General features: G+C 48.4%; 7 protein-coding genes across 7 annotated transcripts; 3 read left to right on the plus strand and 4 right to left on the minus strand.

Annotated features, from left to right (window-relative positions):
• Positions 1 to 429: 429 nt before the first annotated feature.
• On the plus strand, positions 430 to 943 carry F4807DRAFT_464968 (uncharacterized protein; the record flags this gene model as incomplete). The annotated part of the gene is made up of 2 exons (XM_048002219.1): positions 430 to 627; positions 692 to 943. The coding sequence occupies 2 exons, from the start codon at positions 430 to 432 to the stop codon at positions 941 to 943; spliced, it is 450 nt and encodes a 149-aa protein (XP_047849670.1).
• A 52-nt stretch (positions 944 to 995) lies between these two features.
• F4807DRAFT_292907 (MSF1-domain-containing protein) lies at positions 996 to 2,378 on the minus strand. Its single transcript, XM_047994845.1, has 2 exons — positions 2,351 to 2,378; positions 996 to 2,055 (listed from the first exon to the last, which is right to left on the minus strand). The coding sequence occupies exon 2, from the start codon at positions 1,972 to 1,974 to the stop codon at positions 1,399 to 1,401; it is 576 nt and encodes a 191-aa protein (XP_047849671.1). The 5' UTR covers positions 1,975 to 2,055; positions 2,351 to 2,378; the 3' UTR covers positions 996 to 1,398.
• Positions 2,379 to 2,753: 375 nt separating this feature from the next.
• On the minus strand, positions 2,754 to 4,961 carry F4807DRAFT_444170 (methionine aminopeptidase 2-like protein). Its single transcript, XM_047999625.1, has 4 exons — positions 4,796 to 4,961; positions 3,582 to 4,741; positions 3,433 to 3,519; positions 2,754 to 3,375 (listed from the first exon to the last, which is right to left on the minus strand). The coding sequence occupies exons 1-4, from the start codon at positions 4,836 to 4,838 to the stop codon at positions 3,319 to 3,321; spliced, it is 1,347 nt and encodes a 448-aa protein (XP_047849672.1). The 5' UTR covers positions 4,839 to 4,961; the 3' UTR covers positions 2,754 to 3,318.
• Positions 4,962 to 5,124: 163 nt separating this feature from the next.
• F4807DRAFT_444171 (uncharacterized protein) lies at positions 5,125 to 5,894 on the minus strand. Its single transcript, XM_047999626.1, has 2 exons — positions 5,435 to 5,894; positions 5,125 to 5,359 (listed from the first exon to the last, which is right to left on the minus strand). The coding sequence occupies exons 1-2, from the start codon at positions 5,605 to 5,607 to the stop codon at positions 5,329 to 5,331; spliced, it is 204 nt and encodes a 67-aa protein (XP_047849673.1). The 5' UTR covers positions 5,608 to 5,894; the 3' UTR covers positions 5,125 to 5,328.
• A 460-nt stretch (positions 5,895 to 6,354) lies between these two features.
• F4807DRAFT_444173 (RNA-binding domain-containing protein) lies at positions 6,355 to 7,809 on the plus strand. Its single transcript, XM_047999627.1, has one exon. It carries the CDS (start codon positions 6,444 to 6,446, stop codon positions 7,695 to 7,697), a length of 1,254 nt encoding a protein of 417 aa, XP_047849674.1. The 5' UTR covers positions 6,355 to 6,443; the 3' UTR covers positions 7,698 to 7,809.
• On the minus strand, positions 7,810 to 10,746 carry F4807DRAFT_444175 (glutamine synthetase/guanido kinase). Its single transcript, XM_047999628.1, has 2 exons — positions 9,474 to 10,746; positions 7,810 to 9,416 (listed from the first exon to the last, which is right to left on the minus strand). The coding sequence occupies exons 1-2, from the start codon at positions 10,590 to 10,592 to the stop codon at positions 7,914 to 7,916; spliced, it is 2,622 nt and encodes an 873-aa protein (XP_047849675.1). The 5' UTR covers positions 10,593 to 10,746; the 3' UTR covers positions 7,810 to 7,913.
• Positions 10,747 to 11,391: 645 nt separating this feature from the next.
• On the plus strand, positions 11,392 to 13,005 carry F4807DRAFT_464973 (uncharacterized protein; the record flags this gene model as incomplete). The annotated part of the gene is made up of 2 exons (XM_048002220.1): positions 11,392 to 12,451; positions 12,605 to 13,005. 2 exons carry the CDS (start codon positions 11,392 to 11,394, stop codon positions 13,003 to 13,005), a joined length of 1,461 nt encoding a protein of 486 aa, XP_047849676.1.
• Between the last annotated feature and the right edge of the window lie 780 nt (positions 13,006 to 13,785).

Genomic DNA, 13,785 nt, shown 5'->3' on the forward strand with positions numbered 1-13,785 from the left:
AAAGTACCTAATCAGGTAAGTTCAAAAAATAAACAAATGGAAGAGACAACGCTGTAAATTACGAAAATCTTCAGCAATTATACGAATTGTGACGTTCGAATGTGTTGATTGAGTTTTCGTATAGGTAGCTAGGTAGCTGTTTAAGGGGGTAATTCCAGTGGCCGTCCCCTCATCCGGGTACGGAAGCATCGCCCCACTTACGGAAGGCCTATATGCACGCTGATGTCAAGCCGAAGCAAACTTTCTCTCGGTCTCCCCTTCCAATCACCTCTCAGATCTGGCCACCAACAGCTTCCGACCCGGCCCCGAAAACGGCCTGACAATCCCGAATTCCTCTCTGGAAATTATGGGAACTCGACAGCCCCGGGTTAAACCGATTGAATTACACTACGTATCCAGGCAGAGCTGGGCAATTAGAAACTATCCACAATGGACCCAGATCTCGATTCCGGCCTCTTTGGTATCCAGCTATCCGATTCCGAAGACAGCAACAACGACACGGGGCCCGCGGAGGGTAATCCATCGAAGAAACAAGAGGCAAACACAACTACGGACAGGACTGCCCAATCGGAAGAAGAATTTCAAGCTGTGAGGAAAGAGTACAAAGTCAAAATCGAGGATGGAGAGGTATGTATCCGCTACAGGGTGTTATAGAACAAAATAGCTATGTTGAATTAGCTGAGACTTCTAGATATGGAAAACCATCAGACTCCCTCTAGGCCCAGAACGGATCCCTAAGCCCGAGGCTCAAGCGTTGTTACACGCAGTAGAGGAACTATACTTCTTTAGACGGTACACTGAAGGCGCTCAATTCGTTAAGGCAGCATTAGGCGAGAATAGAGATGACAGCAACGGAAGTATAGGGTTGGGACTTGATGATGACACTAGAAACTTACTTCGATATTACGAGAGAAAGTGTGATGAAAAGGCTGGGCACATATGAAAGGCTTCAATGATACAGATGCTTACACGAACATTAAACATTTTGCTGGAAAAATAACCTAGCACGTAACTAGAAGACATTGATAGATGGTCTCAATGGGAGGAGTGATTGATTAGCTTCACCCTGTCCTTTCCTCTAAACAGAAACAGAATCAGATCTACTTCTAAATCTAGCAACTGCCCTAACACACGGAGTCGAGACGCAAAACCGTTGCTAGAAACACTAGCAATTCTATTCTCCTTTTTCTATGCAACACAATCTCACTGGGTATGCCGAAAACGCCGTGCTTTTTTATTGTGGTTAAAACAAAAGGGGTCCACCACCCTCTAGAAGACTCCTGAAAATGCTATTGGTTGTGTGTCGTCTATCCGATTCGTCGTAGTCTTCGCGGAACGTTGGTATTGGTTCGTGGCGGATGGGAAATGCATATATAATTGGCCGGGCCACGGTGACATCTATGCCATCATCTTGCCTTCGCTTAGCATCTTCTCTCTTTCTCGTTCCTCCGCAAAGACCCGTCGGCTCATGGCCAAGACGCACTCGAAACCCTCCTTGCCTTTTGTCGCGTTTTCTTTGAATCGTGTAACCAAGGAGTCCTCGATGCTGTTCTTTATCTTCTGCCAACCTCCGCATAGTGCCGTTATCCTCGCGTCTTGCTCGAATTGTGTCTTGTGCGCGTCAAGGGGACGATAGACAACCGTCTCTTGAACGTTGACGAGATTTGCCCATGTGACATTCTGAGACACCATGGTGACGGTCTTTGCTGCCGGGTCGACGTAGGATGTTTCAAAGACTTGGCTTGTCTCCATGCAGCCGATGATTGACTTGAGCCATTCTGGTGCCGACTGTCTGCATGTGATAAGACGCTCTGTTCGTAGGATACCGGTGGCTGGATCGACTTCTCGGTTGAGGGTATCGACGGCTATGACGTGGGTAGACTTGTCGTTCCAGGGGCAGTACTTCCGCCAGTTGGCGGTTGATACTTCTTCCCACGAGTAGTCGAATGTGTGCGAGTTGGAAAAGACCTTCATGTCTGATCGAAAGACGATCCTAACAGGAGTAGGGTTTATAAAAGAAGGTGTAAGAATCCTCCGTGAGGATGGCGACGACTTCTATAGATGAGATATTAAATCGGGATGCCGAGAGGGGTTGGTCGGGCGCGATTCGCAAAAAAAAAGAATGATTCCTTGCGCAGATTTTTTGACGCCGGTCGGAGATCCGGATCTAGATGCCAAATCCCGTAGAAAGGCAACCCACCAAGGAAATAAGAATAGCGCAAGCACCGAAAAATGACGCGTGGGATTTTAACCCGTACCGTTGCGAAATTGACGAGGCAATTAAATTTTCTTGTCGCAACGGTATTAAAACGATGGTGTTGTGGCTGAAAAAGAAATAGCCCAAACTGACAGCGGTGAATGGTGAGTAAAAGTTAAAGATGAGGGCGTTTGGTCCCTTAAAAGAAAAAATCCACTCTTCCAGTCAAATGACAAAGCTCTAAGAAAATTTCCTTCAATCGGCACTGACGAGAGGCGACTCTTATCGCGGTTTCCTTTTTGCCCTCCCGGCAATGCTCGGTATGTCCTAAAAACTCGCTTAAATGACCATATCAGGTCTAGCGTGTAAAATTTAGAGAATGGTTCGGAAACGGGTTTAAAGCCTTGACAATGTTAAAGTCTTTGATTGGCCAAACAGTGCCTTTGATGGAACCGAGCTTTGACCATATGCCCGAAATTCTGGAGCGGTATGCGGAGTCAACGAACATCTAGACTCCAGTTACACACATTTTACATATGATAATGCCCACAAATCTATGAAATCGCTACTCTCTCATTTGTCTAAGTCACTATTCACAACACCGGAACGCAACGCCAGTCATTAAATGATCTGGATGATCTACCTGAGCCTCTTACATCAACCAGTCTTGAATAATCATTGTTACCACTTAAGCTCTTCTGAATAACCTAAATCAGATCCGCTTTCTTACATCACAAGCTGCAAATGCCCAAATAAAGTAACGACTCGATAATAATGGGAAGATGCATGCAGATGCCTACTGCATCCGCAAGACAAGTTGTGAAAGCGATGTGTGTTTTATTCATTTTCATAACTATTTAGATGAGTAATCTCAACAACTTAATAGGATAGGGGGTTAGACTTTGACCTAAAATACATAACTTGGTCAATGCTAAAGCCTCCATTCGGCCATACCAGCCTTTGATGCAAACCCCTATTTCTACTAGTTGTATATTATCCTTGGGAGATCGTGGATTCCGAGAGCTGAACCTTAGATTTAGAGTTAGGGAGGAAAGAAATCCAACCAGTTGCAAACAATGGTAAATAACCCCAGCCATCTGCGGGTCACTTCCATTATCCACTTAATAATCTTCACCACGGCTGATGACCTCCTTCACGGTAGGTCGGAGCAGGATGGTCTATGATAACATATTAGCTCTCGTTCCCGATGCTTGCGAAATGCTCTCCAAACTCACGTGTTCGAATTGGGCCGTGTATGACCCCTTCTTGTCTAGTAGAGGTGGGTAGTCCTCAACGATGCCATTCTGCACAAGATTGTTTAACTAGTGTGGTGTTAGAAACTGCAAAACTGAAAAAGAAACTAGGGTCATATGAGGATACTTACACCTAGTAGGTATTTCTCCTGGCCAAGTCTGTCAATGTATCTGCGCGCAAACGGGAGAGTACCAAAGTTCTTCTTGATAACGTTCAGAAGCGACTTAGCAGAAGACAAGCGTAGATCCACTTTCGGAGCATCACTGCGCAAAGCATAGTGCGAGACTTCTCCTTCATCGTGAACGTAACCGTTTCCGGTACTTCCGAAAGTCTCGATGGCGAAAACATCGCCTTCTTCCATCTTCGTGGTGTCTGCTGACTTGACAATAGGGACACTCTTGGTCCCGTGAATGCTGTATGGCAAAATGGTGTGACCAGTGAGATTGCGGATCGACTTGATAGGGTATGTAGTGCCATTGATTTCGCATTCGTAGCTCTCCATAGCCTCTTGGATCAATCCACCAAGTTCGCCTAGACGAACATCGATACCAGCCTCCTTAACTCCTGTGTTCGTGGCATCCTTCACAGCTGCCAACAGGTTATCGTACATGGGGTCAAATGCCATGGTAAAGGCGCTATCCACGATTTTGCCGTTGACATGAACACCAATATCCACCTTCATAACATTGCTCTGTTGCAGAATTGTCTTGTTGCCAGCATTGGGCGTGAAATGGGCAGCAATGTGATCCAAGTTCAAGCCTGTGGGAAACCCTACTCCAGCAATCTTGGCGTCACCTTCTGCCAACCCATCGTGACCAACCAGCCGTCTAATACTATCTTCGATGCCTTCGGCGATCTCGGTCAAACTCTGGCCGGGCTTAATGTTCTTCTGTGCCCACTGGCGGACTTGACGATGGGTTTCGGCAGCGTGACGGTAGTCTGTCAAGAACTCAGTGTTCAAATTGTCCAAATGTCGTTTCTCTTCGTTTGTAGTGCGATAGCTGTTTTCGTTCTTATACTCGACTTCTTCACCCTTGGGGTAGGTATTGTTGGGGAACAGCTGGGACATCAGCACGCTCGGCGGGTCTGTCTGGGCAGTGGGGGCCTTCTTCTTCTTCTTCGGCTTCCTCTTCTTGTTCTTCTTTTTCTTTGCTGCTCCGGGAGCAGCCTCGACATTTTGGTCATCAGCATCGTCGTCAGAATCTTCTCCAGAATGTTCTGCCAGTTCGCCGTCCTTGGCACCGTTAGCTGCCTTTGCAGCCTTACCATTGGCGCCACCACCCTGACTAACTAATCTGATGTTAGAACTTTGACCTGACGTTTGAAACTGTTAATATTCCTTACTGCTGAGCTTGTTCAGCTCGTCTGAGGGAGCTTTAGCAGCCATCTTGTAGGTAGTCGAGACAGGACTGCTGACGGGATAGATTGTTAAAAGTCAGAATAAAATTGGGCGAAGTTTATACTTGAGACTTTTGAACCCCACCAACTTTTCTTCGCTGTTACACAGCACGTCAGACGGAAGGCGTGCAGGGCGTGAGGAGCTACAACTGGAAGTACTGCGTAGGGCGCGGGGCAGGTAGTGCCCCGCTATTAGCCTAAGTGGGATGTATTTCTTACATGAACATCAGCTATGCCAATTTTGGTATAAATAAATTACATAATCCCAGCTCTACATATACGTCAACCTTCAAGGTTAACACAACAGCCTTCTGTCTTCTTCATAATCAAACATCTATATTCTCTAGACGAATTTATCTACGAAGCGAATACTCTAGCGGATTCGACTTATAAAGCCCTGTAAATCTGCCTCAATCTTTCTCCGTTGGACGAGAAGTGATTCGGCATCGTCCTTACCCGCACCGAGAAGACATGCCGAACTAATTGGGGCACTGCAAGCTGCCGTTACAGGCATGTGTATGGCCTCTCATCGACATCAACTCCAGCATTGGAGTCTACTCGCTGATATTTCTGCCAACCTATAAGGATACCCCAAGTGTAATTGTAGTAAAGATCATGCATATGACGGAAAGCCCCAGAACAGAGCCGTCAAGATATGGGATGCACACAAAGCCATTATTGATGTTGTCGTTTGGTTGATATATAAATTCGAACGTTTCCATGAAAAACAAACCTTGAGAAATAAGCCAGTGAGCCATGGCAGAGGCGATGAGAAGGAGTATACTGTAAGGGAAAGGTAATGTTAGTATATATGACGATCTTTGATCTCCAGTTGGTTCCGAGACCACGTAGGTTATTGCGCTGTTTTATGAACCGCGACTATTGGAGCATTCTGCTAAAGAGAGTTGGCGAAAAGCAACCAAGGCTCAAGATTAGTTAACACACATTTGCCGTAAACGCCGTACCCTAGGAAGCATTCTCATCTATATGACTGTAGGCATCTGTTAGAGATAGCATAATTATGCTTGCACATGCCCAAGGCCCATTTGCCACAAGGATTTGAAGTCAACTGGTCGGTTAGGTATATTCAACCAATGTATGTAGCCCCTTGGTAAGCACAATGGTCGGGCCACCGACTATTAGAACGTATCTACAATCCCGTCAAATCAACGGACCATGATGGGTAAGCTGAAAAGGGGCAAGGGGTTTAGCCACGAACATTGCTTTGGTGACCTGTTAAAAGGCTAGCTAAGTACGAAAGATCTACCTACAGAACAGTCAATGATTATTATGCTCGATGAAATATCATTGAAATGTATACCATCTAGGTTTTACCCCTTTTCAATCTCGCCTGTCTCGTAGAGCGATCCATCACTATATGGATTGTTGCTATAGTCGCATACCCCTATTCATTTAGGCATAGTATGCATTCATCCACCAAAACACTTTTTTATCTTATCAACGCCTACAGCTCCATAAAAATTTCGTGAAAGTTGCATCCTTCAACCTTTCCAACGCACACAAATTGAACGAGGACATCCGTCAATTCCGCGCAAACTCGTAAGGACGACGCAAGTTTAATTCTCAATTCACAATGGCTACGGCTGTCGCGACAGAAATGGAGCCGGAAAGTCCTTCCGTGGCTAACGAGACCCATGATTTATCTAAGAAACGCAAGTCGCAAATCGACGAGATCGAAGTAGACCTCTCGCTCCCCGAGCCGCCGTCCAAGAAGGCAAAGCGTCTGCTTAAGAAGGGCAAGCCGTTACCCGTCAAGCCCAACAGTGACGACGAAGCAGAATCCGAAGATGGGCTCCCAATTCCCAAGACCAAGGGCGATGTCAAAGGTGCGAAGGGAGATAAGAAGTCGCAACGCACTGAGCATGGCGTATGGATTGGCAACCTTCCCTTTACCCTGACAAGGGTGGAGTTGTTCAAGTGGCTGGTGGAGAGCTCGGGGGGTGCTATCAAGGAGGAGAACATCACAAGAGTCAATATGCCCACGAGCAAAGATACCGGTAGGGATAGAAGAAACAGCAACTCTGACGAGCCAGCGAAGCGCCAGAATAAGGGGTTTGCGTATGTAGACTTTGACGCAGAATCTGCATCAGTTGCGGCGCTGGCACTTACAGAGACTGAAATCAACGGACGCAAGCTATTGATCAAGGATTCCAAGTCATATGAGGGACGCCCGAAGAAGGAAGCCTCTGGGGAGAATGGAGATGCATCCTCTACTCCTAATGGAGCGACAAAGATAGAGAAGAACAATCCAACCAGCAGAAAGATTTACGTTGGTAACCTCTCGTTCCAAACCACTGAAGATGACCTACGCGCACACTTTGACAAATGCGGCGAAATTGAGTGGATCAAGGTCGCTACGTTCGAGGACAGCGGCAAGTGCAAAGGCTTCGGATGGGTTAAGTTCAAGGAAGCCGAGTCCGCCTCATGGGCCGTCAAAGGGTTTGTCAAGATCAAGGAAGAGATTGAGACCGAAGACGATTTCCGCGATGATGATGAGGATGTCGCGGGAGAGAAGGAAAGGAAGTTCAAAATGAGGAAGTGGTGGGTCAACCGGCTCAAGGGCCGTGAGCTGAAGATCGAATCGGCGGAGGATGATCAAGTCCGGTATAAGAAGAGATTCGGCAAGGATGCGCCGGCGGGAAAGACGCAGGGGAAGAGGGATTTTAAGCGGGATTCGCGAACGAATAAGACGGAGAATGGAAACAGACCGGCGTTTGGTGAGAAGACCGAAGGTGCGGCGAAGACGGGATACGGAGACGCGGCTACGGCGTCGTATCTTACAGGCGCCGTCGTCAAACCCCAGGGCAAGAAGATCACGTTCGATTAGGGGACACGAATTGATTCCCAGGATTTGTACATACATACCTACTCATAGACGGCTCTATGATACCCAACATTGACGGAAATGAAATAAGTCACAATGTCTCTTATTTGCGCGTGTCTGCTAGGAAATTAAATTAAGATCTCATAAATTTAGGTACCATATCTCGCGTCTAGATGCTTTAAATATAAACCGCCTTCCTACCTAACCCCTCAGCCCCATCTAATACCTCTCCATCAGCCAAACCCTCCTCCGATCCGGCTTCATCTTCTCCAAAAGCTCCAGCTCCGCATTCTTGATATCGATATACCTCTGCACCACATCAGGATGCAGACCCAACCCGTCCTGCTTCAGCGCCTCCAGCGCCTCGCGCAAGTTTCCAGGGAACAGCGTAGTAATCCCGAGCTGCTTCTTCTCCTTCTCCCCCATCTTCGCCGGATCGCCAAGGCAATCGCCCCACGTAAGCGGCGTCTTCCTCCTCACACCGTCCGCGCCCGCACTTAACAGCGCCGCAACAGCCAAGTACGGATTCGCCATGCCATCGAGGATCTTAAGCTCCCAGTGACTATCCCTGACCTTCCGCAGCGGCGCCTCCTTGTTCTGCGTGCCCCACGTGATCCATCTGCCGCCCGCCCAAAAGCTATCCACCATCCTCTCGTAGCTGGCCGGGCTCGGGTTCGCGAACGCGGCGACGGCGCGGAAGTGGCTCAGGACGCCCGCGTAGAAGGCCTCGTAGACGGCGGGCTTGTCGCCGCCGGGCGACGAGACGGAGACGTGCGCGTGCGACCCGGACCCGCACGAGGCCGCGAACGGCTTCGGGTGCAGGGTGACGCGGAACCCGCGGCGCGCGGCGGCCGACTCGAGGATCTGCCGCGCGTGCAGCAGGGCGTCGCACGCCTCGAGCGGCGGCAGCGGCGCCAGCACGAGCTCGTACTGGCCCGGCGCGCTCTCGGGGTGGAACTGCTCGAACGCGATGCCGGCCGCGTCGAGCGCGTCCATGATTTCTTCCGAGACCGTGTTGAAGCTGCCCTCGCGGCCCCAGTCCGACAGCACGCGCGCCATCGACCACGAGTGCCCGTCCGTGCGCAGCGCGCGGTACTTGTCTATGCTATTTGGGTCGGCGGCGTCGGGGTTGCGCTCCAGCACGACGAATTCGACTTCGAAGCCGAGCAGGAAGGTCAGGCCCAGCTCGCCGGCCTTAGAGAGCGTCGTGCGCAGGGTCGTGCGCGGGCAGACGGACGCCGGGGACCCGTCTTGCTCGGTGAAGTCCCCGTACACGCTAACGTGGCCCGCGACGGGGCCGGGCTTCAGGCTCGACCAGTCCACCTGCACTGTGAATGCGCCGGATGCGTTTACCTGGGGGATCATGGCGTCTGTTTGAAGTAAACCGAGGCCGGCTTTGGTGATGGATAGGGTGACGGGTTTGCCGCTCGCCAGAGTCTTGTACACTTGTTTGATCGGGAGGGGTCGGCACTTGGCGCTAGAAGTGTAGTCATGCCAGTAAATGCGTAAATATTTGGCGTTTAGACTCTGCAGTCTTTGCACGATGGACTGGTTGCTCGATTGCATGGTGCGCGAGATAGTTTCGAGCTGCGCCATAGTCGGTAGGGTGGATACGGCCTGGAGATTGTAGAGCTTTTTCGAATTGGAAAATAGGACGGCTTGGACGATCTGAACTGCTTGTATCTCTTCCAGCTGGTTATTTCGTACGAGCCCTCCTAATACCTAGGGAGATCCGGTTAGACATAACAGGTGCGATTCTGAAAGGAGATAGCTACTTACTGCTTCAAGGACAGACCGAATCTGATTCACGGCTATGAAATACATCTCCGGGAATCCATGACCGTCTGTGCTGCAGAGAATCTTGGAACAGGGGCAAATTTCCAGCATCTGCTTCACGATACTTTCTTGCCCCTGACGACTGATGCATGGGAACACCTCCCCGATATCAGCAAAGACGTTGGGGTACATCGCTGCTAGGTATGCAGTCTCTCTGGTCCAGGGATAACCGGCGTGAAGCAATACGATAGGGACAGTGGGATATTCTCGAATGAAGTCCTGTAAGTGAGACGGAGATGATTTGGTTAGTGTAATGTCGTTATCGCCCAGGCCGGTATGAAATTGAAGCGGTTTCTTATGACCGGGAGCATCGCGAATCAGCTTCGCAGCAGTATGAACGACCAGGTCATTCAGGGGCGAGTGCTCTAGTCTTTTCACGAGAGAAAATCCATCACCATATGCATCCCGTAACCCGCCGCTGATAATACCTCGAAGGGCTCTCTTCGCATCCTCCGTTTGTATTAGGTTCTCTGGGGGAATATCCAGTCCACGTCGGTAACAAATGATGGACTTGAAACCGACAACGTCAGGGTCCTCGAGAGCCTTTTGGATTTCGAGTGAGTATTTATCCAGGACATGACCCAAAAAGGAGTCCTTAAAAATGATATCACTCCCAAGTTGCAGGAAATGGGCAACGACATCGGCAACGACGGTTTCAATTCTGACAATCCGCTTGCATTTGCTTTTCGTGAACTTGTCATGCCACGAATACGTCTCAGACAGGCCAGGCCTATCGAGGCCGTCATCGATGAGGATGGTCTCAATATCCTCCAGGCAGAATTTCGTCCATTCGTCAGGCGATTCATTCCGTTTTCGCTGAATGGCTACTTCCACAGCTTCCCATGTCGCCTGACAGTCGAGAGCGCGAGCTAGTTGCTTCACAGCCCGAATATGAGGAAGACTGCATTTCGAATCTTCGAGAGCAGCGCCGTGTGCTTCACTGGCGATAGAAAGTAAGGGGTGCTTAGTCACAGCTCCGGGCTTCAGCAACGGGTGAGCGTGGTTGTCGATGAGGGGCGTGCTATCGATAGCCGCATTAAGTAGTCTGAGATCTGACGCCATCGTCTACTTGGAGGAATTCTGCGGACTTTTACTTCACCCTTTCCTTCTTAAACCGATGTCTATTAGGTAAGGAAATAGGGAAGAATGAGTAGGTAAGAGTAGAAGTTGAACCCCAAAGCTTAAATCTTGGGAGAGGGATGAGATCTAAATAAGCGGATCGAAATTGTATTAGTTAGGTATCTATGTGATACGAGGCATATGTGCTTATATAGCGTGCATTAGTTAGGGGGATATGCCGGATCTATTGGTGCTATTAGGGCGGGAGGGTCGCGGATTTGTACCCTACCAGCCCTACGTCCGTAGGTACCTAACCGTCATCGCTACTGCACGCCCATACGCGTCAGCAGGTTTTATCCTGTTCGAAGATATATCCGGATATATCGTGCCTGTCATATCCTATAATTTTAATGGATATAATAATGGATATAATCACGACTCGTCATACACGTAGCTGCCGCTTCCTTACTTACCTAGGTATCTACCACTGTATGTAGGGGGTAAGTCGGTACCTTGGTATGGTTTACTCCTGGTAGCCCCTGAGCAGGTTCATGATAAGGTATAATTTTTGAAAGAGAGACACGAGTAAGATGCGATCGCCAGTTCCTCAAATGATTTTATATGTTGTAGTAGCAGTCGCTATTTCTAGACTTAAATGTACATGTCGTACTTAGACGCCGTCTTTCGATATATCAAGATCTTTCACCTACTATTATCTCCTGCATCTCTGTTCACAACCATTCCCTCATTAAGCACATCATACTCTTCCTCGTTTCATTCGTTATTATAATCTATTAGAACCATGGATATGAAGTCGCAATTCTTGGACTTGCCTTACCAGGTCCGAAAACTAATCTACCACTATTATATCTCCGTTGACGGTGGCTACGTCTATAATCCCGAGACAGGCAAGTTAAGAACCGCCCACGATGGCGCCATCGACCTATCCCTTATGTATACCTGCGAACTAGTAGCCTCCGAAATGAAGGGTCTCCCCCTTCAGACTAATACGATCACCTTCTATCCCTACTACACGGAAGAGGCGCTCCCCTTTGCATACCGCAATGGAATAACGCTCCTAAGGACTCATCATCTAATCTGGCAAATGTTCCGAAGTGCAGAGAGGTGCTATACCGAGGAAGTGAAGTCCAAGTTCAGCGAGGTCTATCCACAGTTCATATCTCTTTTCGACGACCTCCGTACGGACTTGAGACTTGAAAGCATAGGCTATCCGCCCTCGGAAGTCTGCGAAGCCATGGAGTATGCGCTGAAGCTTGCGTCCTCGCACCCCGACTTCGCGAAAGACCTAGCCCACCTCGAATACAAATGGGGCGACGACACCAAAGAAGACGCGAATATTTTCGGGAAATTGTGCCTCGGGCCTTGGGAGGTCATCTTAGCAAATGATACAGGCCATCCCGACATATTCCGCGAGTTCAATAGTGATCCACCTAAGTCGATGGATATTACCAAGTACGGCTTTTCGGCTGCCGCATTAGCTGTCAGGTTCTTAGATTCTATTCGAATGCAAGCCTTCAACGAGATCAGAGATATCATCTTGGAGGAGAACCATCCAGCCGTTGCCTTGTCTGCGTCTCATGCAAGAGGCCTTATTCCATTCTGCCGATGTAATAGCCTCCTACGAGTCGAGCGCCGTGTTCACTTGTGGAAGAATATCTTTCTAGAAGGCGTCTTTCCAAGGGTCTGTAAATATATTCCTCTATGTCTCCCTATGAGGAGCATAGAGGTCTTGGATGCCCATCTTTCGGAATCGATGACCCGGTCTGTTGCCCTGTGGACTATGGAGGCTTTGTCACTGATACCTGCTGGCATGCCTACCGAGTCGTTTTCTCTAGTCTTTCGTAAGTAAATTAATTTCGTTCGTTACGAACTTACCTCCACATCGCACGATTCTTATCCACGGAATGGAGTTATATCATCCCAATTGCGTCGGCCTACTCATGTAGAGATGACCCATTGATAGAATCGATGAGTGCTGACTTGATATCTTCAAGATGGCGACATAATGCCCGAAAAGTGTTCGGAAATCTTCAAGAACGTCATCAAGCGAGATGCTACATGGCAGGTCGCCATAGAAGAAAACATAAAGCTTGGTCTTTTACAGCCATTTGACTTCTTCCGCCGACCATGCTGTACTTTTCCATTCGATATATTCAAGGGTTTCCCACAGGCCCTTGAAGATATCGCTAACAAGAGAACCTCTATCGTCCGGTGTGACTTCGATATCGGCGACTACCGCACATCTGATGCTACGAAATTGGCCGAAGAACGTCGTAAATGGACATTGGATATGTGGCGCCTTCAATGGCTCGATGTTGGGTTGATTCATTGGAACGACATTCCTTTACTTCTTGAGAAGATACCGCTTTTAAAAGAACTAGTATGGGATTCGTAGCGTTGGATGTGTACACCCACAGGACGAGCGAAATATAGCTACAAATAGCAGCCTAGCAAGATTAGCGTGTGATAAGCATTAATAGAAAAGCTGATGTGGAAAACCCTTGCACTGGTTGCAAGGATGAAAAGAGGATAGTGCTGCAGATTGGGGGCCAAAAATCATTACAGATGAGGCAATATTACCTTAAATTATAGCCAATATCACCTAGGTACCTATATAAGTACATGAAGCTGAAATTATATCGTTCTAGTCAGGAATCATGAAAGATGTTGCGATATTCACAAGAATATCGTCCTGTTCGGAGCATGCGTAGGGCTGATCGTTGTGGTTTCGGCCGAAAGAGGGTATCATCTGATAGGCTGAAATGGCTGACTCTTCTGATGCTGCATGTGAGGTCTTAGCGTTGAAACCCCAATCCCGATGACCAGGAAGCTGCAGATTTCAGCACCTCTTGAATACCTGTAACTTGTAACATGTGGTAACACAAGCTGGGTGTCGCTTACATATATGTATCAAATCCGGGGCTGCTTCTGGTTCGACACATTCTGCTGAAGCTGGCTAGGGTGCTTACCTATTCATATCCATAGCTACTAGGGACAATAGGGGGCTAATCAGCCAAATCGAGCAGACGAAATCCCTCGAAAAGAGTCACCTGATAGATCCTATTCATAGATATCAGCTTGGGGCTGAAGTTCATGAAACATGTTCTGCTCCTCTTTATGTTTACTTAATTCCCACAATATCGCCCCGGCAGCATGGCTCATTCATCCAATCTCA

This window comes from Annulohypoxylon truncatum, assembly GCF_022578515.1.
Source record: "Annulohypoxylon truncatum strain CBS 140777 unplaced genomic scaffold F4807scaffold_46, whole genome shotgun sequence".
NCBI classification, from domain to species: domain Eukaryota; kingdom Fungi; phylum Ascomycota; class Sordariomycetes; order Xylariales; family Hypoxylaceae; genus Annulohypoxylon; species Annulohypoxylon truncatum.